A 23409-nucleotide genomic window follows, 5' to 3' on the forward strand; every position below is an offset into this window, starting at 1 on the left:
ATTTCTTTCCAGCGAGCATTCTTTTGAGGTCTGAGAACAGGAAAAAGTCGCTGGGGGCCAGATCTGGCGAATACGGTGGATGCAGAAGCAATTCGATGCCTAATTCATGCAATTTTGCCATTGTTTCCATTGATTTGTGACACGGCGCATTGTCTTAATGAAACAGCAGTGTCTTTTTTCTTCGAATGGGGCCGTTTTTCAACGATTACATCCTTTAAACTCACGAAATTATATCACATTTAAACTTAGCATCAAGTCTTTATCAAGTCAGAATTTTGCTTCAAAAGTAGTTTTTCGCTTCAAAAGGCAATATTTTATCAGCACACCTAATTCTTTTTTTCTTCATCTTTTTTCAAATAACAGAAGTAGCTACACTCAACTGAAAATCATATGGATTTGATGCTAGCACCGCCATCTGTGCATCAGACTGGGGACTTTTCAATTGGCCTAATATAGAACGACTTCATTATTAATTAATAGTTTGACGAAACCAGAATACCAGTAAGTTTGAAGCCTATATCATTCGCCAGTTTTTGTAAACATTCGTTTTTTCTAGCTTGGACATAACAACAAATATCGTTACATTGGTAAATTAAATTAGATCTTTCTAAAATCAACGCAGTTTTGTTGGATAAATCTTTTAGTCAAATCAACACTGTGGTATTCAATTTCCACTGCAAAAATTCGGACAATCAAATTGACAATATATTCGATACACTTTCTACATTTAGTTGTGAACCCAGACATTTGGATATGGTAAATGTCATTCAGTTCTCAAGATACCGAGGAAAATTTTATATCCGATTGTTATTCAAATTTCTGTCTCTAACATCAATTCAGTCGTTTTATCTCCAAAAAAACTATAACACTAATGAGCTGTCGTGTTAAGAAACCATTAAAACCACAACCTAAAAAAAAAAACTTGAAATAGTTACGTACCATAAAAATCAGGTCATTTATTGAGCAGTCTATCGTAACAATGACCTCCATCAGACCAAACAATAAAAAATATGTCTATCAGAGATTCAAAATGAGATTAATTACATATTTAACAGACTTATTTGGCTGCCGACGCTCATTTTCAAGTTTGTTAACCAAATAAGGGAAATGACGGTTTCAAGATTAACAACTAATTTTCTTTTGACCTCAAATGAAACGACTACAAAGATTACCTCTTAATGGTTTCGGAATATCCTTCCTTGAATCGTTTGTGATGGAATTTATTGAAGGAAATGAAGGGTTTTACAATAACAGATTTCATTTAGAAATTAGAAAAATATGTGGAAGAAAAATTCGAAAAATTAGCTTTTTGTTCAATTGAGAATAAGAGGCCAATTGAAAAGTCCCCGGTCTAGCACAGTAAAACACATTTTTTTTTGGCGAAATTCGATGTTATTATTCAACATAGTTGCTTTTGAAGATGATACAGCGATTATAGCGATCTTTCAACTTTACGATACTATTTTTGTAGTACTATTTCTCTTACGCTTCAAAATAGGCCTCAGTTTCGGCGATTACTTCTTCATTGGTGCTGAATTTCTTTCCAGCGAGCAGTCTTTTGAGGTCTGAGAAAATAAAAAGTCGCTGGGGGCCAGATCTGGCGAATACGGTGGATGCAGAAGCATTTCGAAGCCCAATTCATGCAATTTTGCCATCGTTTTCATTGATTTGTGACAAGACGCATTGTCTTGGTGAAACAGCAACTTTTTTCTTCAAATGGGGCCGTTTTTTAAATATTTCATCTTGTAAACGATCCAATAACGCTATATAATAATCGCTGTTGATGGTCTGTCCCCTTTGGAGGTAATCAATGAATATTATACTTTGCGCAACCCAGAATATTGATGCCATAACCTAGCCAGTGGACTGTTTTGTTTTTCTTCGTTTTGGATTCGGTTCAATCGATTGCAGTCCACTCAGCTGACTGTCGATTGGACTCCGAAGTGAAATGATGGAGCCATGTTTCATCCATTGTCACATATCGATGAAAAATTCAGGCTTATTGCACTTAGCTTCAAACACTGCTCAGAATCATTAACACGTTGTCGCTTTTGATCGATTGTGAGTACGCGCGGCACCCATTTCGCACACAGCTTTCTCATGTACAAATATTCGTGAATGATATGATGTACACCTTGAGATGATATCTTCACAAGGTCTGCTATCTCGATCAACTCCACTTTACGATCATTCAAAATTATTTAGTGAACTTTTTTATTTTTTCGTCGGTAACAGCCTCTTTTGGGCGTCCACTGCGTTCGCCGTCTTCGATGCTCATTTCATCACGTTTAAACTTAGTATACCAATCAATGATGGTTGATTTTCCTGGTGCAGACCCTTCATCAAGCTAAGATTTTGCTTCAACTGTATTTTTTCCCTTCAAATAGCAATATTTCATCAGCACACGAAATTCTTTTCTTTCCATTTTTTTTTCAAATAACAAAAGTAGCTACACTCACAATATCTCATAAACTAATGGTCGGACTGTTGTCAAATTTTGACACGTATCGTTTGAAGGTTGGTACTAACTAAAAATTATATGGATTTAATACTAGCACCGCTATCTGTGCATCAGACCGGGGACTTTTCAATTGGCCTAATAAATAACAAGCTCTCCTGTTGAATCTGAATAAAGCAAAATCGAATTGGCCTTCCGTTGATGAAAGTCTCATAAACCTACAAATAGATACAGCATTTCTGACCTAACCTAACCTATCAATATAATATAGAATTACAGAGAATTTCTTTATCTTTATTCGATTGGATGACTAACTCATTGAACAATATCAATATTCAATGAAGGATATGGTCGGTTGAAGAAACTCACGTTTAGAGATCGAATTATTTCAAATTGAACAAAAAATAGTCCTGCATCGTTCGTAGTCTGTTATTACTTATTGTTCAATCACAGTATAATTAGCATGCTCTATTATCCATACGTCATTTCGTCATCATCATATGTATATACGCATTATAATTTTCCCTTCGTCATTTCAAGCCATATAATATATAGGCCTCTAGACCTTGATCTAATACAACCCATTGAAAGCTCCTTGTAGACGATGTACCTAAATGGGATTTACCAAATTGATTAATTTGAGGCCCTAATCAAAATGCCTATGGAAGTTTCGAACCCATCAGATAATACTTGAACCCACAGTGGATACTTTTTGTTTGACTTGTTCTTGTATGGAGAATTTGAAGCAAAAAAATTAAGATTTAATTTATGATTTTCTCTTTTACTTCCATTTGTTTTTAGTTTTACGTATGGTGAAACCTCAGAGTAATAAACATAAATAGAGGGAGCAACAAATTTTACATAAGGAGAGAAATGAAAAAACATAATCAGTGATAAAATATTTCACTCAATTCGAAAAAACTTGGGTTCGTGTTCATTTATTCAGTGCAATCTGAAAATTCATTAAAAACAGAGTGTTCCATAAAAACATATGGTTACACTTTTTTTCCGAACACCCTGTATAATTCGATTATTGGTTTACCTGATGAATCTCAATAGGGATCAACAACATCCTCCTTCAAATGAATTAAAAAAAAATAAAAAAGATATGAAAGTAGTGGGTATAATGTTTGACTCATTTCTGTTGTTCAAGGCTTATTTCGAGATCAGAACCTATTTATACAGGTCCGTGCAAGATTTTAGCTCGAAAGAGGTAACGACAGATGTTGTGAATTCTATAGTCCTGATTTACCTGCCCCACGTGAAACCTCGGACAAAGGAATCACTGAAAAATGGTTCTTAAGATTGTTATAAGTGATCTGAAGCTTAAGAGCACCTGGCGTTCGTGACATAAAAATAGCTATCAATCTAAAAAATAATATCCACACATGTCTTATACTAAGAAATGATGGTGAGAAACTCAATGAATTTGAAAGAACATGCTCCTTTATATTTACGTGCATTCGACAAAATTTAAAAAAATATCAAGTAAAACTATCGTTGTCGTTGATTTTTTTGAAAGATTAGTTGTAATAACAACAAAATGGTGCTTGTTTCTCACGGAAAATGAGATTCTACAAAGGAAAATGTTACTCCCATATTGAAAAATCTACTTAACCTTGAAATGACCTTGAATTAAAACTGCAAGGTCACATTGAATGTCTGCAACTTTCATTTGAAATATTTTTTGATCCAGGCTCATATTTCGGTATATCTTTCAAAATGAGTCACCCAGTAGAGTACATATACTATGAATCTAACTTCGTTCTTTCCTCATATGATATTTTTAATAGCCAAAAACCTCGGCTTCATTAATAATTCATTTGGAATATGGTTAACCAACTAACACCATTATTATCACAATTTTTCTGCACTATCTAATAATCGATGCTGATGAATTCTGGAATAAAATTATTCCAATCGCAAAGTGCTGAGTTTGATGATACGTTTTGAAGAATACTTGAAAGTCGAGTAGGAATAAGAACTCTTGAAATGAATCAAGAAGTACCTACTATTTTAAATCATTGAGATGTCTCAATCTCTTGAAGCGTAATTCCATTCATAACAAATGCAAGTTTCTACAGGGTGTCTTAAATTAGATGCTCACTGAAAGCAATTCGATAACTATAAGACTCAAAGAAAAAATCTTCAAGGACCTTCGATCTAAATCAGATGGAAAATATTTTGCTCCGTTCTCGAATACAGGGTTCGCTATATCTCGATTTTTCTTCGAGATATTCGAAATACTTGACCATTTTTTCAGTAACTTTTGTGGTCTATATGATACTCATTACAGATCATAGAAACTAATTACCGTTTCAGAGATATACAGGAGATTTGGCGTTTTTTTAAATGGGTGACTTGGTTATAATCCCAGAGTAATAAGCATAGATAGAGGGAGCATATGTCATTTTCAGTAAGCAAAATTTGTCTTCAACATGAACTATCAAATTTGACATGAAGCGCGCGGAAATGAAAACATATCAGTGATGCAATATTTCAAGAAATTGGCGAATTTCTCCACAAAGAACGCACTTCTTATGTCCCATAGTGAATCAACGTTTCATATCAACTCAAAATATATTGAGATGAATACCTAAATATATCAGAAATTCAGAAAACAAACTTCAAGCGCGCCAAACGACGTGAAACAACGGATGACACTAGGAGAGCAATACTTGCCAAACCTTGGATTTCATCAGGTAGATACAGGAAATAATAAATATTCTGCAAACTATAAATTCGACAATTAGGAAAAATATCGGATTCCAAATATTCAAATTTGCATATTTAATTGAGAATCACTCAAATAAATATATTTCATTGAATATAATATACATTCATAACGATATAGTAAAATTGTGGATTTGAAAATATATCACAATCCGACAACGTAATCTAACCATATTGGGAACATGTAAAAATTGCGTATTCTCCCTCTATCTATGTTTATTACTCTATAATTACAACTACACAATAGACAAAAAATGTATTAAATCTCCGAACAAATGAGGAATTTTTATCTTCAAGGTGTTCCCAAGAATGGAACCGAAGAACTCAATATATTTTACAACAAACCTGACACTGAAAAACTACTGAAAATATAGGGTGTCCAATTCAAAAAACGCCAACCCTCCTCTATTTCTCTACAACAATAATCAATTTCTTATGAGTATCATATAAATCATAAAAATTACCGAAAAAAAAACGTTTTAGAAGTTTAGAGTATCTTGAACAGAAACCAAGTATTGGCTAAATATTTGAAACAGTAATTTTTCAAAAACTCAAAAATGAATCAAGATATCTATGACCTGCTTTCAGATATCTTATAATTTCAAAAATAGAGATAGGAAGTCCTTGAAGATTTGTCTTTAAGTCTTAAAGTTTTCGAGATATGTTTAGTGAGGGACAACCTGCACTGAACTATTGGCATTTTTAAAAACATTTCATGAGACCCATAAAAAAATAAGGAAGCTGATAGTAGTAACCACCTTCCCGATTTTTATCGCTTATCATTTCATTCTTCAATCCATGCAAAACATTGAATCAATAACCATGACTTTCGCGTGGGTTGAACCAGATTCGCACATTATACGTCTGAAATAGATACCTCTATACCACCATTTCCTAAGCTTTACTACACGACCAACCTTACACCAAACCAAACGCAAATAAAACTTGAAAGCAATATGAGTAACATCCTTTTATTTGTTACAGTGGAAGTACAGGTGGATGGCAAACCTATAGCCATGGAACTCTGTGATACAGCTGGCCAGGTGAGTAGGTACCAGACGAGATATCTGGTTTCTAGTTGAAATTCGGTATCAACTTGCCGAAATCAGAAACGTAGGTTGTGCATTTGCCATCTGCTCTAATCTGGAGTTGATTGCATACCGTGTTTGGCGAATAATTGGGAGATTAGTATGGTATGGAAAACCAAAGAACAAGTTCACAAACGTCTGTGATACGAAATATATACAGGACGTTCCAAATTCGATGATCACTCAAGATCTTCAAGGGTCTTTGAGGACCCTGATCTCTTTTTCGAAATAATAAGAAGTCAGAAAGCAGATCATAGATATCTCGATTCGTTCTTGGGTTACAAAACCAAATATTCCGCTATATCTTGGTTTCTGTTAGAGATATTCGAAAAATTCTTAACTTTATAATTTACTGTGAGATTTGAGTGATTCTTTAGGGAGAAAAGAGAGTTTTTTATTGAACTCATGACGAGGATTTCAAATTTGTAAAATCAAGAGCTTACATTCATTGGAAATCTTGAATTAATTGAAATTCTAAGTTCTTGGTCTCGAGAGGCTCAAAATTGGTGGTAAAGGGTTCAAATCTAGATGAATCTAGCTGAGGCAATCAAAATCAAAATAATTCATATTAGCTTTTGAAAATAACTATAACAGAAGTTGTTAAAATTATCACGAAAAGCTGTTTTTTCTTCAACTTTTTAAACGCCCTGTAGCCCGAAAGTTGATAGTTTTAAGACATAGTTCCATAAAAAAATTTCTTTGTATAATCACCCAAGGATGCACACTCTTAAGTATCATTACCTGATTCTGAAACACCTTGGATAGACCTCGTAGAAAGATTATTTAAAACCAACTTGTCCAGCTATAGCAGTAGAGTGTAAACAAAATACTCAAAACACTGCCAATTTAACAATTATGGGCAGATTTCATAAAGAATATAGAAACAAATAGATTTGGCAGTTGTATTTTCCTATGATCGAACGTTTTAAGCCTAGTAAGAATTTGAAAGAAGTTGTTTTCTCTTAACGAATAATTATTGTTTTAAGTACTCACCGATGGATCTATTCCTTGATGTGAAAAACTTTTCGTCATTATAAACTTCGATTCATTCTTTTCCCAGGATTTCGTTGACTCTTATTCTCATAATCACTGCTAGCAATCGACTGATGAGACATCATAAATCTACAACAAACGAAGTATTTGGTATCATCAATACTATTTGATGAAATAAATCATAATATCAAACGTAACTTGGATGAAAAATGTGCATAAAATACCTTAGAAATAACTATCTGTAAAATAACGCATTGATTCACTTAACTTATTACGTATTTTTGCAAGTCACTCTCAAATTCTCAAAGCCTTCTTATAATAATTCAGTCTGCCAATAACCATCGATTTGTAGACGGGTTTTGACATTCCTTCAATCTATGATCGTAATCCGAAAGCTTGGAAAAACTACGTGGTTGAATTTCTGTGCTGGGTCATAGAATCACTCAATTGTCAAATCGACTCATAAAATCATGTTTTCGGTGACCAAACTGCTAGATTGCAATAGATTTGAATAAAATGTCTGGAATTGCTGTTGATTTAGATCTGACTAACGGATTTTTTAGTTATCTTATTATTTGATTTGAAGGAGATTGGACAAAGAAGGGAACAGCATTGATTAACTCTAACAAAAGAAAATAATTCTGATTAGCTGTTGAAAATGACTACCACAAACACAAGTTGTTTGTTTCTTTAAACGTTTACACCCTTTAGACTAAAAGTTGTTGCACTCTCTGAAGTATCATTTATCTTATGCGGAAACACCTTCCGTAGACTTTGTTTAAGTAGAAAATGCGAAAAACTCGTTAAGTTATAGCAGTAATATGAAAAATCCTCAAAATACTGGCAATTTAATAATTCCAGATTTCATACAAAAAAATTAGAAAGAAAGAAGATTTCCCTTTTTCCATTATTGAAATTATCTACGTTATAGTTATAATCTGGAAGACATTTTTTCCTTGAATGAACTTACTACCTATATCTAATAATTGTTCTGAGTACTCACCAACGGGTTTATTCCTTAAGAAGAAATAGTTTTTCGTCCTTATAAACTTCGATTCATTGTTTTCCTAAAACTTCCTCCTCTTGTATTTTCATTATCACTGCTATCTATTGACTGATGAGACATTATAAATCTATAACAGAGAACATATTTAGTACCATCAAAACCATTCAATAATATAAATCAAATGTAACTTGTGTTAAAAATGTGCATAAAATACCTTAAAAATAACTATATGAACTATATGAAAAATTGATTCACGTGAATCTCGTATTTTTGCAAGTCAGTATCATAGAATAATAATAATCATTGTTCATCAATAATCATCGATTGGTAGGCGGGGTTTTGGAATTTATTTAATCTATGATCAAGAGCGTGGAAAACATACAAAACTGTGGTTGAATTTCTATGCTCTGTCATCGAATAACCCAGTTATCAAATAGAAATATAAAATCATGTTTTCAGTGACCGAATTGCTAGATCGCAACGCAATAGATTTGAAGAAAATGTCTGGAATTGCCTTCTTGAAAAAGATTAAGATCTGACTGAGGGCTTTTTCAGTTATCAGCCCTCTTATATTTAATTTGATTCAAGGGAGATTGGACAAAGATCCTAGTTATCAAAAGAATTTTCCAAAATGTTTCACCTGATGTAATATAAGTAAGTGCTTGTTTAATTTCAAAAATTGCAAGTATTTGATTGGCTTGGTCGTAATTATGAGTAATTCTTACTTCCACTATTTTATTATAGCAATAACAATTGTTTCGCTTCACATTAGCTTTTTCAGATTTGGTAAAAATATTGAATAGTTTTTCAAAATGATTCGATCTTCACTTGATATAAATTCAGTAAAAATTGAAATAACTCGTATTCAATATAAAAATTTCATGTAATCCAAATGTGAAATCTAATAGTGGAAGTAGAATACCATGTCATATAATCCATTATATAGTTAGTTATGTGGTCTCCAATAGGCGCATGAATGACGAGCGCTCAAAAGCTTCCGCCATCAAGTCCTTTCTTTTTCCGGATTTTTTTTTATTATAAACATACATCTTCATTTCCATTGTTATTAAAATGGAACTTTCGGACACTTCGAGTGGACGTACCTAATTATTGTCATGAAATAGTGAAACAATAATTCTTCGTGTTCTTGATGTCCCAAAACAACAAAGAGAGGTGTTTATTTCTAGTTTGGACTCTGTTCACTGCATAATTAGTCAGTGTGAGTAATCTTACGATCCAACCTCTCACCAATGATTCATCCAAACCACAAATAAGTTGGATCAGAAGGTGCAACTGTCCATGAAATGCAAGAGAGTGACAAGAAAAACTCTTTGGTCAGTGCCGCTGAAACCACCAAAACTCACCATTACATCATATCACTTTTCTGGGAAACTTTTAAAGTATTTTTCTTGAGAATTTGTTCACATCTCGTTTGCTATCGGATTATCGTCTTCTTAGAGCAAAAAAAAGAAATATGATTTTCAAAATTGCATAATCAAGAAAATATTCATTATACAGGGTGTTTCATTGGTAAAAATTACCATCATCAAATACATAAGCTTTCCTTTTATATAACTTCAGACCAAACCATTGTGTAGTTACAAGGAAGATACACCTATTAGGCCAATTGAAAAGTCCCCGGTCTGATGCACAGATGGCGGTGCTAGTATCAAATCCATATGATTTTTAGTTAGTACCAACCTTCAAACGATACGTGTCTAAATTTGACAGCAGTCTGACCATTAGTTTGTGAGATATTGCGTTGTGAGTGTAGCTACTTTTGTTATTTGACAAAAGATGAAAAAAAAGAATTTCGTGTGCGGATAAAATATTGCTTTTTGAAGGAAAAAAATACAGTTGAAGCAAAATCTTGGCTTGATGAAGAGTTTCCAGGGTCTGCACCAGGAAAATCAACCATCATTGATTGGTATGCTAAGTTTAAAAGTGGTGAAATGAGCACCGAAGACGGCGAACGCAGTGGACGCCCAAAAGAGGCTGTCACCGACAAAATAATCAAAAAAGTTCACAAAATAATTTTGAATGACCGTAAAGTGAAGTTGATCGAGATAGCAGACATTGTGAAGATATATATCATCTGAACGTGTACATCATATCATTCACGAATATTTGTCAGCTGGCAAGGTTATGGCATCAGTATTCTGGGATGCGCAAGGTATAATATTCATTGATAACCTCCAAAAGGGCCAGACCATCAACAGCGATTATTATATAGCGTTATTGGATCGTTTAAAGGATGAAATCGTCAAAAAACTGACTCATTTGAAAAAAAAGATGCTGTTTCATCAAGACAATGCGCCGTGTCACAAATCAATGAAAACAATGGCAAAATTGCATGAATTGGGCATCGAATTGCTTCTGCATCCACCGTATTCGCCAGATCTGGCCCCCAGCGACTTTTTCCTGTTCTCAGACCTCAAAAGAATGATATCTGGAAAGAAATTTAGTGCCAATGAAGAAGTAATCGCCGAAACTGAGGCCTATTTTGAAGAGAAAAACAAATCGTATTACAAAAATTGTATCGAAAAGTTGGAAGATCGCTATAATCGCTTTATCGCCCTCTCATAAAACCGAATTTTGCCAAAAAAATGTGTTTTACTATGGTAGACCGGAGACTTTTCAATTGGCATGTTAGATACTTGTAATTAAAAGAAGAACGTTCAAGGAACGAACCCTCGAAATAGAAACACAACAAAATATACGTTATGTTAGTTACACCCACTAATTTCATTTTTCTACTCAAATGCCTAACACTTCTCATATACAGTTTTTATTCTTTTCTAAAACATTCAATCGAAAAATTTCACTATCATAGAATTGATCGAAACTCAGTTCCAATTCGTGAAAGCAACTTTCGGGCAGGTGTTTTATGAAAACTTGATTTACTTATTATGAATCCGGTTTTCAAAGCTTGGAAGCAACAGGTCATCACATTACCTAAGGATCTCCATTATAATCATTCGAATCGGGTTTCAAAACAAGAAAATTGTATTTATAATAGAATGGATTGGTGAAAATTTTAAAAGCTCCGGTTCAAAATAAGTTTATTCAAAAAATGTACAAATAAATATTCAATATAACTGTATTAAATGATATCGTAGTAGAATCCCAAAGTGAAATATTTTTAGTTGAAAGCTTATGCACAGAAAGTGTTTTCCAATAAGAGGTTTAATTTTGAATAGCCCGCTATATGTGCAACTGTGACTTTTGAAGCTGTCATCTTTTCACATTTGACAAGTAAAAACTACGCCATTACTAAAAATGGAACGATACACGATTCAACAACGCACTGAAATAATTGGGATTCACTAAACTAAAGGTGAAAATTTGATCTGTTGGGGCAAGTTAGTGATGTGAAGAATCGAAACCGTACGCGTCGCTCAAAAGTAACTGAGAATATTGCTGCTGTAGCCTGTAGTGTTGACGAAAACCCAAGTTTGTTGATTCCTTGTCGATGTTGGGAATAAGGCATTACACTAAAATTTGTAGATATTGTTGTGGACGATGTTTATTTTCAACAAGACGGCGCTACGTGCCACACAAGCAACGAAAAAAATCGCAAATTTGCAAGAAAAGTGTCCTGGCCATGTTATTTCTCGAATAAGTGATCAAAATTGGCCACCTAGATCTTGTGATTTATCACCTTTAGACTTTTTCTTCGAGAGCAAGGGAAAGATGAGGTCTATGCCAATCTTCCACGATCTATTCAAGACCTTAAAGTTTGGAATATATGCTTTATGTGGTTGTTCACTAAAGTGATTTAATTTCAAGTTGTTGCTATAGCTGCTTCGCTAAAAAGATTAAACATTCTATGACAAAATACTAATTTAAATCAAACACCTATCAGATATCTACCTACATTAGATCTTATCGCGTAAATTGATCTCTTTGAAAGGTAACTTCCATTAATAGCTACTTACTGATCTTTGAAAACTGTGAAATAAATGATAGGTTGAGGATACTGTTGAATAATAAACTTCTTTTCACCTTGATACCTTTTTTGAATCGAGTCATTCAGTTAATTTACTTACCTACTTATTAGATAATTTTATAATAATGTTGTAGAACCTTGCTTTAGTAGTAAATGTTTTTTAGCTAGGCTCTACCTACTTAGGAATGATTATTTTATGCATCGTTCTCATTGACTTCTTCAACAATTTAATTATGTTACGACAAGAAAATCTTTCTTACAAAAAAAAATTATACAAATTATACCTAGCAGATTACTGGCTGATTTCTGATTATTATTTCCTTTGTAATCGATTAATTTAACGGGCAAATTGAAAAGTCCCCGGTCTACCATAGTAAAACACATTTTTTTGGCAGAATTCGATTTTATTATTCAACATAGTTGCCTTCAAGAGCTACACAGCGATTATAGCGATCTTCCACCTTTTCGATACAATTTTTGTAGTACGATTTGTCTTTCGTTTCGAAATGGGCCTCAGTTTCGGCGATTACTTCTTCATTGGCGCTAAATTTCTTTCCAAAGAGCATTCTTTTGAGGTATGAGAACAGGAAAAAGTCGCTGGGGGCCAGATCTGACAAATACGGTAGATGCAGAAGCAATTCGAAGCCCAATTCATGCAATTTTGCCATTATTTTCATTGATTCGTGACACGGCGCGTTGTCTTGATGAAACAGCATCTTTTTTCCTCAATTGAGGCCGTTTTTTAACGATTTCATCCTGCAAACGATCCAATAACTCTATATAATAATTGCTGTTGATAGTCTGTCCTTTTTGGAGGTAATCAATTAATATTATACCTTGCGCATCCCAGAATACTGATGCCATAACCTTGCCAGCTGACTGTTGTGTTTTCCTCGCTTTGGATTCGGTTCATCGTGTGCAGTCCACTCAGCTGACTGTCGATTGAACTCCAGAGAGCAATGATGGAACCATGTTTCATCCATTGTCACATATCGACGCAAAAATTTAGGTTTATTGCACTTAAACAGCTTCAAACACTGCTCAGAATCATTAACACTTTGTTGCTTTTGTTCGATTGTAAGATCACGCGGCACCCATTTTGCACATTTTTCCTAGTGCAGACCCCGTAAACTCTTCATCAAGCCAAGGTTTTGCTTCAACTGTATTTTATCAGCTCACGAAATTCATTTTTTCCATCTTTTTCCAAATAACAAAAGTAGCTGCACTCACAACGCAATATCTCACAAACTAATGGTCGGACTGCTGTCAAATTTCGACACGTATCGTTTGAAAATTGGTACTAACTAAAAATCATATAGATTTGATACTAGCACCGCCATCTGTGCGGTGCTACCGGGGACTTTTCAATTGGCCTAATAGAAAAGCGCTGACTTGGTATCATGAGAATTTCGAACGATCTTTCATTCATGCTCCGTTGGAGATCTCTAAAACGGTAATTAATTTCTATGATGTGTTATGAGTATCATAAAAACCATAAAAAAATACTGAAAAAAACTTTATAGAATTTTTCGAATATCTCGAGCAGAAACCAAGAATAATCGAAATATTTTTTTGAAACGCCCTGTAACTTGAGAACGAATCTACAATAAACCTATGATCTACTTCACATTATTTCGAAAAAGCAGATTTTTCTCTCTAAGTCTTATAGTTCTCGAGTAGCTTTCATAGTGAATAATTTGGGACACTCTGTATATAGGTTGTGTATCAATTTCGATTGAAACTACGTATTTCTCTGATTATGTGGCAAATCCGTATTTTAAATAACTATTAAAATTTTTGCGGCAGAAAACTGATTGCATTTTATTTGCAGGATGAGCTGGATCCCCTAAGAAGCCTTTGTTACCCAGACTCGGACATATTTCTTCTTTGCTTTTCAACCGTTGACCCTTCAACCTTTGTTTCCGCTTCGACAAGATGGGCAAACGAACTTTCAAAACGAGACGGTGCTATAGTTTTAGTTGGAACCAAATCGGACCTCAGCACCAACCCAGAAGTGGTGAAGAGGCTACGTTCTGATGGACAAAGACCTATTTCGAGTGGAGAAGCCATCAATTTAGCAGAATTATTGAATGCACCTTATATCGAAACTTCAGCCAGAACTGGAATGTTTGTAAAGGAGGCATTCGATTTAGCGATCACTATAGCATTGAGAAACCAAAAGAAAGCTAGGAGAAAATTCTGGAAAAAGCTCCTATGGTGTTGCTGATGTTCTTTCATAGGTAAGGATTTTAATGAAAATACAAATATTCAACCTAGTTTAGGTAAATTTCGTCAAAAGCTGGAATGAAAAAGCAGTTCTTTTTTAGTCTAAACCAGTGGCGTGCCTAAGGGGGGAAGTCCAGAAGGGGGGGAAGTCCAGAAGGGGTCCCCCCTAGATTTTTGATGCCTTCTCCGAAATATTTCATGAGCAAAAAAAAAACAACAACGATGAAAAAGTCGATTGAAAAGTCCATGGTCTAGCATAGTAAAACACATTTTTTTTGGCAAAATTAGATTTTATTATTCATCATAGTTGCCTTTGAGGGCGATACATCGATAATAGCGATCTTCCAACTTTTCGATACCATTTTTGTAATACGATTTGTCTTTCGCTTCAAAATAGGCCTCAGTTTCGGCGATCACTTCTTCATTGGCGCTAAATTTCTTTCCGGCGAGCATTCTTTTGAGGTCTGAGAGCAGGAAAAAGTCGCTGGGGGTCAGATCTGGCGAATACGGTGGATGCAGAAACAATTCGAAGCCCAACTCATGCAATTTTGCCATTGTATTCATCGATTTGTGACACAGCGAATTGTCTTGATGAAATAGCACCTTTTTTTATATGGGGCCGTTTTTTAACGATTTCATCCTTTAAACGGTCCAATAATCCTATATAATAATCGCTATTGATGGTCTGGCCATTTTGGAGGTAATCAATGAATAATGAATATTATACCTTGCGCATCCCTGAATACTGATGCCATAACCTTGTCAGCTGACTGTTGTGTTTTTCCTCGCTTTGGATTCTGTTCATCGTGTGCAGTCCACTCAGCTGAGCTGACTGTAGATTGGACTCCGGAGTGAAATGATGGAGCCATGTTTCATCCATTGTCACATAGCGACGCAAAAATTCAGGTTTATTGCAATTAAACATCTTCAAACACTGCTCAATATCATTAACACGTTGTTGCTTTTGATCGATCTCTTTTCAAATAACAAAAGTAGCAACACTCACAACGCAATATCTCACAAACTAATTGTCGGAATGCTGTCAATTTTTGACACGTATCTTTTGATGGTTGGTACTACCTGAAAATCATATGGATTTAATACTAGCACCGCCATCTGTGCATCAGACCGGGGACTTTTCAATTGGCCTAATAGATGGATCTGGAAATCTTGGACCCCTTTTCTTGAAAGCTGTCGTCGCCACTGGTTTAAACCAAATACTACTACGAATAAATATTAAAGAAAAACAACGATAAAAACACATAAAAATGATAGTTTATTATTTTCAACATATTTTTCGGAAGTTGTTTCAATACAGGGTGTTCCTAAATTGGTGGTATAAAGGAATATGTTAATAGGACTTTCTTTTTTAAAATGATCCGAGGAATCTGACATTTTTGTTTGTACCTCATCCAATTTAGGAACACTCTGTATTTTAAAATTATGTGATAAATACTATTCTCAACCACAAATTTTTTTTGCAGATCCAAATCAAACGCTGATACCAACAACATCTCAGTAGACAAGAAAAGTACATTTGGAAAAGGGCAGTGAATTATAGATTTGGTTTTATACAAATCATGAAACTTCATTCAAGCAGTTTCTTTTTTACTCAGTGTAGATAGTTGTGTACACAGTATTATTCGAACGACTGAAATTTCAGATAAGACTACATACCTTTGTTATATTCCATAATTGTGATATTGATTAGTATAATTGTAATTAGTTATGTATATAAATAGCTTCCTATGTTTTATTTTTAATTATAACTTCTTTTAATACTCGTATATATTTGTATTAATCCTGTTAATACCTTGCCCTTCATAATTTCTTAATCCCAAGAAAATTAATACAAATTTGTAGGATTTCACGTATACCTACTTATGCGTTTCGTCCCTGGCACACACAACGGACTCATCAGTGTGACTTTGGTATAATTGTGTGTGCCGTGTCACAGACGCTTGGGGAATTTATTATTATCGGGAGCCGCCGGGACTCGAACCCGGGACCTTGTTGCATCTCGGTGAGTGAGAACACAGTCTTAGCCTCTAGGCCACTGAGTGCTGTGTTTTTTGTTGCTATGTGGAGCTTTATGAGAAGCCGCCACAAATTCAAATACAAGATTGATTCACGATTCCAATATCGAATATTAAAAATTTGAAATGTCTACTAAACTCCAAAAATTAAATCAAGTGTGACTTCAAAACTTTCACCATTTTAATAGTGAATTTTAACCAATTCAGTGCGTTATTGGAGTGTGTAACGCTCCATTTTTAGTAATGGGGTAGTTTTACTTGTCAAATGTCAAAAGATGACAGCTGCCCAGATAGCGGGAGATTCAAAATGAAACCTCTTATTTGAAAACCATTGTTTCCTAATAGATATACTGAAGATAATGAAATTTAAACCAATTCAGTTCTTTTCCAATTTTTTCTGGTTCAACAAGATATTTTTCATGGAGAATTCTGTCAATTATTAGTACAATAATATCTCTTTCCTACAGAATCATTGAAAGAAATAAAAATCCAATATCGTATAAAAACCATTTATTTATCAATGTACTCGAATTTTTCGAACAACATCAGGATAATTCAGTACTTGAACATCACACAATAAAATTTCAACTGCAGTTTTGTACGACCATCATGATGAACAAGAAAACATAGCAATGGCAGGATCTTCGGTTTCATATGTTAATAATACGTCCCTAAATTTATCTAAAAGTTGAAGTAGTTGGCTTCTCCGCAAATTCTCCAGATACATTATTTCTTCAATATGATGTTCACCTTTGAAGTAGTTTCTTCTACACAGTTTTGCAAATAGACGAATATCCTCAGGATTGTTGGTAGCAGGTATCTACGGAATTTACATAAAAGACATTCAACATAGAATTTGTTTGATGCAAAAGTACAACAGACCTTGAAAATAGAACTCCTTTCATCATCGGGAAAATCCAACAATAATTCCTCCTGATAATCTTGCTTTTCCTCCTCGTTAGAAGTGAAACTCATGTCACCTAGCCTAAGAATATTATAAAATGATGTAGATATGATTTCCTGACGAATTAGAACCATCATATTAATTTCAAGCAAGTGTAGTGTTTTTGAATGAACGACTGTTAGAATGAGCCTATTATATGAGTATTATACATTATTTTCCCTAAATCACTGACTTTTTAATGAAATTAATTGAATACTTCCATAAATATCGTTTGGTAATTTTGGTTGGCAGAACTGTTTTCTGTATCACAAATTTGACAGATAATAGATAAATCTGTGATAGGAGAAGTACCAACATAAAATAATAAAATATAACCATGAAAGTATGGTGGAATGAACGAATTTGCCACAGAATTAGAAATATCAATAACTCACATATTTCTGGGAATAACATCGATTTCACTTCTTGGTTCTGGTGTTTCTGATACTGTTGAAGTTCCACTCTCAGATTCCGCTCTTGAATGCTCAGGATAAGGGCTAGATACGAAATTACCACCTCGGGGAGGTGGTGTATTAGGAGTTCTATGCTTTGATGAACCATTTCTGAGTAAAATATAAAATAATTTGAAAAGTTCGAAACCTCGAAAAACTAATAAATATTCAAAAAACTTTGATACTCCAGTACTTACTTTGAAGGCCTCATCATATTATCCAAAGGCATATACTGTACATAGGTATGCAATTGTAAAAGAAGATGATGTTGTAGCATCCAAATAATAGTTTGCACCAAATGGCTTTGCTGAGATGGATGAAATAAGGGATTACACTTCTGCCCCAATGAAGTTGGTAACGAATAATCACTTATAACTTTCAAGAGATCATGTCCAGGAAATGCTTCACTGAATTTATCCATCAAAGGAGAACTTCTATGAAGCCGTGGATCAGGGGATATTACGTACTTATTAGTTGAACAAATTGGGAAAATTACCGTTGCTTTAGCCCAATACACTAAATGAGCAGTCAACTCGAATACCTGAAAATAAACAATATGCTCAAAAAGTACCCACATCGAAAAAATGACAGAAAAAAATAGAACACCAAAAGATAACAGAATCTATAGATAAGTAACTTTTTGAAATTTAAAATTTACATAGGATTGAATATAAAAGTACTATCTACCATTTACATCTGCTCTAGAGTTCCAATAATTTTTTAATTCAATCAACTCACATGGGTCAGGGTAAGATCACAATCAAGTGCTAAAGTTTGCAAGTTCTTAAGTGGAGAATACTGAGATAATAATCGCTTAAGAGTTGGTGATCCATCCAGAGTGCAGAAATTATTCAATTCTGTTAATGGATACAATAATAACAAACTATGATAAGGTCTTAATGCATTTAGACACCTGAAAAAAAACAAAACATACAGAGAATGAAAATGAATTTTAACTTTCACAAGTACCTATTAATATCTTCAGGTTCTATTATTTTTCCTCCTAAATGGCTCTGATGGGCTTTATGAGGTAGACAGAAACTCAGAGGAATCCAGCCATTTATTCTAATATCTATGAGACCTATAAATATATACAATGATAAGAAAACTATAAATATTATATATTCTTCCTATCTCACCATTGCCACAAAGATCCTCATACATTTTTTTGATATTTTTGGCTAAGCTACTAGTTTCTAAAATGATACCAAATGCTTCTTGACTATTCTGTAATCCATCATCATGAGTAGAAGTCATAAGTTGAGTTTGATCACTAACATATCCACGCCTCCTCTCTTCATGTCTTAGAGCAATGCCCATCCTCTGACTAATATCATGATAACATTTTACTACAAGTGAAAACCTTATTATGATTAGACTGTATTACTTTTATACCAGTATAGTAAACATTTTGAAAAATATAATTACCAACTGACTGACTAGCTACTGCCTGCAATGCAAAAACGATATTGATCAGCATATGAGCTGACCCATCTTTTAATTTATTCCTCAACTGAAGTTGAGTTGGATGACTAACAAATCTGACATCATTAACTTTGAGTTCAAATTTTTTATTGTAAAGCTCCATTTTAACAGCAAATAATGAAGATAAAACTTCATCGCCAAAACCGATGAGATTTTCTTTATTAATATTAGATGAAGATTGAGGTGGTTGCAACAAATCTTCAACTACATTCAGGGTATATGGATTTTTTCTGTTTGATCCTGAATGATCATTTTTTTGTTTCACTTGGAAAGGATATCTAAACAACAATCTATCTCCTTTACTATCTGATTTTACTAAAATTATACTAAGTGGATTGACTTCCATATTTCAAATAGAAAATTTATTCATAAATTGTAGTCAATCTGTAATTCTTCGAATTGTGTGTAAAGGTAATTAAATTAAACGAAAAATATCATTATTTGAAAAACACTTTGAAAATACATTTTTGTTTTCATTCAAAATAACCAAACAATTTTATTGACATAAATCTGTGATACATTTATACAAATTCTATGACATTATCCTAAAGCTCATTCTGCATAATAAAGCATAAGTTCCATTATTAGCAGAGTTTATATTAAACATATTACATAGATTATTATTATTATAATTCTATGTTGTTATATTGAACATAAAAATTTGAAAGTAAAAAAAAAGTTCTTCAATTTAAAATGACACATTTACAACCTGCCAAATTCACGTTCAATGATCTTAATGAATTTATTACCAAATCTTTCGAAGAATTATGTACCTACGAAGAAAGATTCAGAAATCAAAATGTTATTGAAAAATATACAGCATATATAGAGCAGAATAAAGAAAACGTTGTCAAACATTGTTTCAAAAAATGAATGAAACTAAAGAAAATATTTTTTAGTTACATAAGTTATCTTCTGCACTCATCGCACTTCAGTGCAATCAACAATTTTTGGATAATGGAATCTCTTACCTAGACTTCATATTAGAAGAATTAAATAGAGGGATAACGTGCTTTGAAAACAATTATCAGGGTCCTGAGTATTTTACTCCCTACGATGTGGCAAGGATTGATCTGTAACTTGATTTGATTCCGAAATACCTATTCCTTGTTTAAAATAACATAATTACAGATATAATTTTATATTGTGCGTTGGTGCGAAAATGGCAAATATAAATGACATGGTTGACGAACTGAATTCTAAAGCAAAAGAAATGAAGAAAAATGTGAAAAGTAATCCCGTACGTTGAAAATATATCTTAACAACTAGATATTTTATGTACTAGAAACTATATAATTTATATTTTGCAGACAGAAAAAATGGTTCAAGTCATGCTGAAACACCTGAATCTCTTGGAGGGTATAAATGATAAAATATTTTTATTGCAAGAACAAATACAGCAGATATTATTTCTGGAAATGGTAGTAATGAAACGATTCAATCTCAAATTGAAACCTTGTTGAAATATTGATAAATAAAATTTAATAGTGTCAATGAGTATTATTCAAATGCGATTTAAAGTTATAGAGACTTGAAGTAAAACTAAACGTTAAATTCTGCATTCACTAATCTAGCTATTTAGCGTCGAAAATGGGTTTGCGAATGGCAATAAAAAATTGTGCCAACCGATGCCATTTTAAAGTCACGTGATCTGTCTAAACCATAGAGATTACTCAAAGTGAAAATTTCATAGATGTATTAAAAGGTATGATAAATCTGTGGCCTAATCCTCAACTTAGGTTAGTTTATTGTTTATCTATTTGACAGGTATAAGGTGGACCTGAAATTGCCGGACGATGAACCAAGAGATCGAGATAATCAATGAAATAAATAAAATATGTAGAACTTGTTTAAAAGAGAAGAATGAGGAAGATCTACGTGATCTATTCGAAGATTCTCTAAACTTATTACTTTATGATTTGACTTGTATTTCTGTATGGAACCAAGATATCAATTTCAGATTGTTGAATTGATACACATTTATTTCAGATTAATAAAAATGATGGTTTTCCTACAGGCATATGCAATAGTTGTTCAATATCATTGAACATTGCTATCAATTTCAAACATCAATGTACAAAAGCTAATGATGATCTACATGCATCCTTTCTTGCAAATAATACAATAATTACTGAACTAAAAACTGCAGAAATATTTCCAGAATCAGAATTTCATTCCAACTGCAATAATGTATATCTCTCAGATAGGAGTAATGCAGAAGTATGTTGTTCGAAGTTTTCAAATAAATGTTTTGGGTTACTAATTAAGTATTTTAGGAAGTAAATATGAAACTTAATTTGGAACAACCATTGCATGAAACTAGTAAGGAAATTATTGAAGAAGAAATTATTATCCTTGAAGAATGCTCTGAAACAATTGTAGAGAAAGATATGCAATCTCCCTATCTCGATGAAGTAACATGTAAAATATGTAATAAAAACTTCAGAAATGAAAATACGTTAAGAAGCCATTCAGTTGAACATGGAGAAATGATTGAATGTGAAATTTGTGAAGAAAAGTTTTCCTGTAGGTCAATTCTTTTCTAATAATCAGTTATATTTGATGAAATATTGAAAAATTTCAGCCTTAGCACTATTCAAAGTTCATAAAAAACAGCATGTAAAACTAAAGGCACATAAATGTAAATTTTGCCAGAAAGAATTTTCACAGCCTACAAATTTATCAAAGCACCTGAGAATACATGGTGGTGAAAGAAGACATTTATGTACAATTTGTGGAAAAGGTTTTTTTGAACCAGGGCATCTGACGGTAAGGAATATCGTTTTGTTCCAATTGAAGAATGTTTTAAGGTGTACTACTTCCAGATTCACATGAGAACTCATACAGGAGAGAAACCAATAATATGTTCCATATGTGGCAAAAGGTTTTCAGATCTCCATGGGCTAAAAGCTCATAATAAAACTCATACAGGCGAGAAAAAATTTGAATGTGATATATGTGGTAAGTTTCATACGGTTTTTCTATGGGTTTCAAAGGGTTTAATAATTATTTTTTTGTGTTAAGGAAAAAAATTTGCTCATTCTTTTGTGCTTACCACCCATAAACGTACTCATACTGGTGAAAGACCTTATAAGTGTGAAACATGTGGATCATCATTTGTCACATCATCATATCTCACAATTCATCAAAGGATTCATACTCAAGAAAGGCCATACAAATGTGATACCTGTTTGAAGGTAAATTAAATTTATACGAAGTTATAAATATTATTTCAAGATTTAAAAATAAATTATCATTATAACTATGGCAAAATATTTTATTCCTAGATTTGATTTGAAATATTTTCAGTGAAAATACTTACTGAAACTCAAGATCATTTTTTTATCATCAGCAGTTATAACTTTTTTTCAGAATTTCATCAGTAGATGCTCACTAGTAGCCCATTTAAGGATACATTCTGGAGAAAAGAGGTTTCAGTGTAAAATATGTGGTAAAAGGATGGGTAGATCTGCAGATCTTCAAGTTCACATGAGATCTCACACAGGTATTGATTCAGAATCTTTATTTGTAATTCATACACAAATTCTATCTTGTTTATTCAGGAGAAAAGCCATACTCTTGCAACTTGTGCTTCAAAAAATACCACACCTCCAGTAATTTAGCAGCACATAAAAGAACTCATTTGGGAATTAAAGATCATGTTTGCTCCACTTGTGGAAAAGCATTTGCAGATCCCAGAACTCTCAAAGCTCATATTAGAATACATACAGGTGAAAGGCCATACCTGTGCACAGTTTGTGGTGTCAGATATACTCAACCTGGTCAACTATCTGCTCATAGGAAATCCCATTTGGTAGATAGCAGTTGAAGTAATTAAAGAAGAAAGATGGAAAATTTCAGTTCACGAAAACATTTTATAAAAAATTGAAGGAATAAATATAAATTATTTAATAAATTTTGTAGTTTTGTATTGAGCAGATATTAAACTACTAGTATAAATCAAAACAATGATCAGGACATATAATCAAGTTTTTTATTAGGTCATTTTCTAATCTCTTTTGTTGCTTAGAAGAATATAC

At 33.2% G+C, this 23409-nt stretch overlaps 4 protein-coding genes across 4 annotated transcripts in view; 3 read left to right on the top strand and 1 right to left on the bottom strand.

Moving 5' to 3' along the window:
* LOC123679662 (cell division control protein 42 homolog) overlaps positions 1-16240 on the top strand; it is a 45960-nt gene extending 29720 nt beyond the window's left edge. Inside the window, exons 2-4 of the mRNA XM_045617055.1 lie at positions 6176-6234; positions 14059-14467; positions 15938-16240. Of these exons, the coding sequence (XP_045473011.1) occupies positions 6176-6234; positions 14059-14454 (455 nt within the window). The 3' untranslated portion in view covers positions 14455-14467; positions 15938-16240. The remainder of the gene's footprint in view (positions 1-6175; positions 6235-14058; positions 14468-15937) is intronic.
* A 744-nt stretch (positions 16241-16984) lies between these two features.
* On the bottom strand, positions 16985-19869 carry LOC123679663 (GATOR complex protein NPRL3). The gene is made up of 8 exons (XM_045617057.1): positions 19313-19869; positions 19024-19233; positions 18854-18965; positions 18623-18797; positions 18082-18425; positions 17828-17995; positions 17372-17474; positions 16985-17309 (listed from the first exon to the last, which is right to left on the bottom strand). The coding sequence occupies exons 1-8, from the start codon at positions 19713-19715 to the stop codon at positions 17097-17099; spliced, it is 1728 nt and encodes a 575-aa protein (XP_045473013.1). The 5' UTR covers positions 19716-19869; the 3' UTR covers positions 16985-17096.
* A 165-nt stretch (positions 19870-20034) lies between these two features.
* Positions 20035-20859, top strand: LOC123679665. Its single transcript, XM_045617059.1, has 4 exons — positions 20035-20215; positions 20269-20444; positions 20501-20609; positions 20680-20859. The coding sequence occupies exons 1-4, from the start codon at positions 20063-20065 to the stop codon at positions 20830-20832; spliced, it is 591 nt and encodes a 196-aa protein (XP_045473015.1). The 5' UTR covers positions 20035-20062; the 3' UTR covers positions 20833-20859.
* A 248-nt stretch (positions 20860-21107) lies between these two features.
* LOC123679664 (zinc finger protein OZF-like) lies at positions 21108-23285 on the top strand. Its single transcript, XM_045617058.1, has 8 exons — positions 21108-21303; positions 21359-21589; positions 21646-21895; positions 21954-22138; positions 22195-22330; positions 22394-22566; positions 22742-22874; positions 22933-23285. Exons 1-8 carry the CDS (start codon positions 21166-21168, stop codon positions 23196-23198), a joined length of 1512 nt encoding a protein of 503 aa, XP_045473014.1. The 5' UTR covers positions 21108-21165; the 3' UTR covers positions 23199-23285.
* Positions 23286-23409: the final 124 nt, after the last annotated feature.

This window comes from Harmonia axyridis, chromosome 5 (genome assembly GCF_914767665.1).
Source record: "Harmonia axyridis chromosome 5, icHarAxyr1.1, whole genome shotgun sequence".
Lineage (NCBI taxonomy): Eukaryota > Metazoa > Arthropoda > Insecta > Coleoptera > Coccinellidae > Harmonia > Harmonia axyridis.

Bases quoted from the DNA above. Each gene is read 5' to 3' on its own strand.
- LOC123679663 (XM_045617057.1), bottom strand. From the start codon at position 19,715: ATGGAAGTCAATCCACTTAGTATAATTTTAGTAAAATCAGATAGTAAA. The intron at 19,234-19,312 runs GTAATTATATTT...TTTCACTTGTAG, and splicing joins AGTAGCTAGTCAGTCAGTTG to TAAAATGTTATCATGATATT. The intron at 18,798-18,853 runs GTACTTGTGAAA...GTTTTTTTTCAG, and splicing joins GAACCTGAAGATATTAATAG to GTGTCTAAATGCATTAAGAC.
- LOC123679665 (XM_045617059.1), top strand. From the start codon at position 20,063: ATGACACATTTACAACCTGCCAAATTCACGTTCAATGATCTTAATGAA. The intron at 20,216-20,268 runs GTTGTCAAACAT...AATATTTTTTAG, and splicing joins TAGAGCAGAATAAAGAAAAC to TTACATAAGTTATCTTCTGC. The intron at 20,445-20,500 runs GTAACTTGATTT...ACATAATTACAG, and splicing joins GATGTGGCAAGGATTGATCT to ATATAATTTTATATTGTGCG.
- LOC123679664 (XM_045617058.1), top strand. From the start codon at position 21,166: ATGAACCAAGAGATCGAGATAATCAATGAAATAAATAAAATATGTAGA. The intron at 21,590-21,645 runs GTATGTTGTTCG...TAAGTATTTTAG, and splicing joins CAGATAGGAGTAATGCAGAA to GAAGTAAATATGAAACTTAA. The intron at 22,139-22,194 runs GTAAGGAATATC...TACTACTTCCAG, and splicing joins TTGAACCAGGGCATCTGACG to ATTCACATGAGAACTCATAC.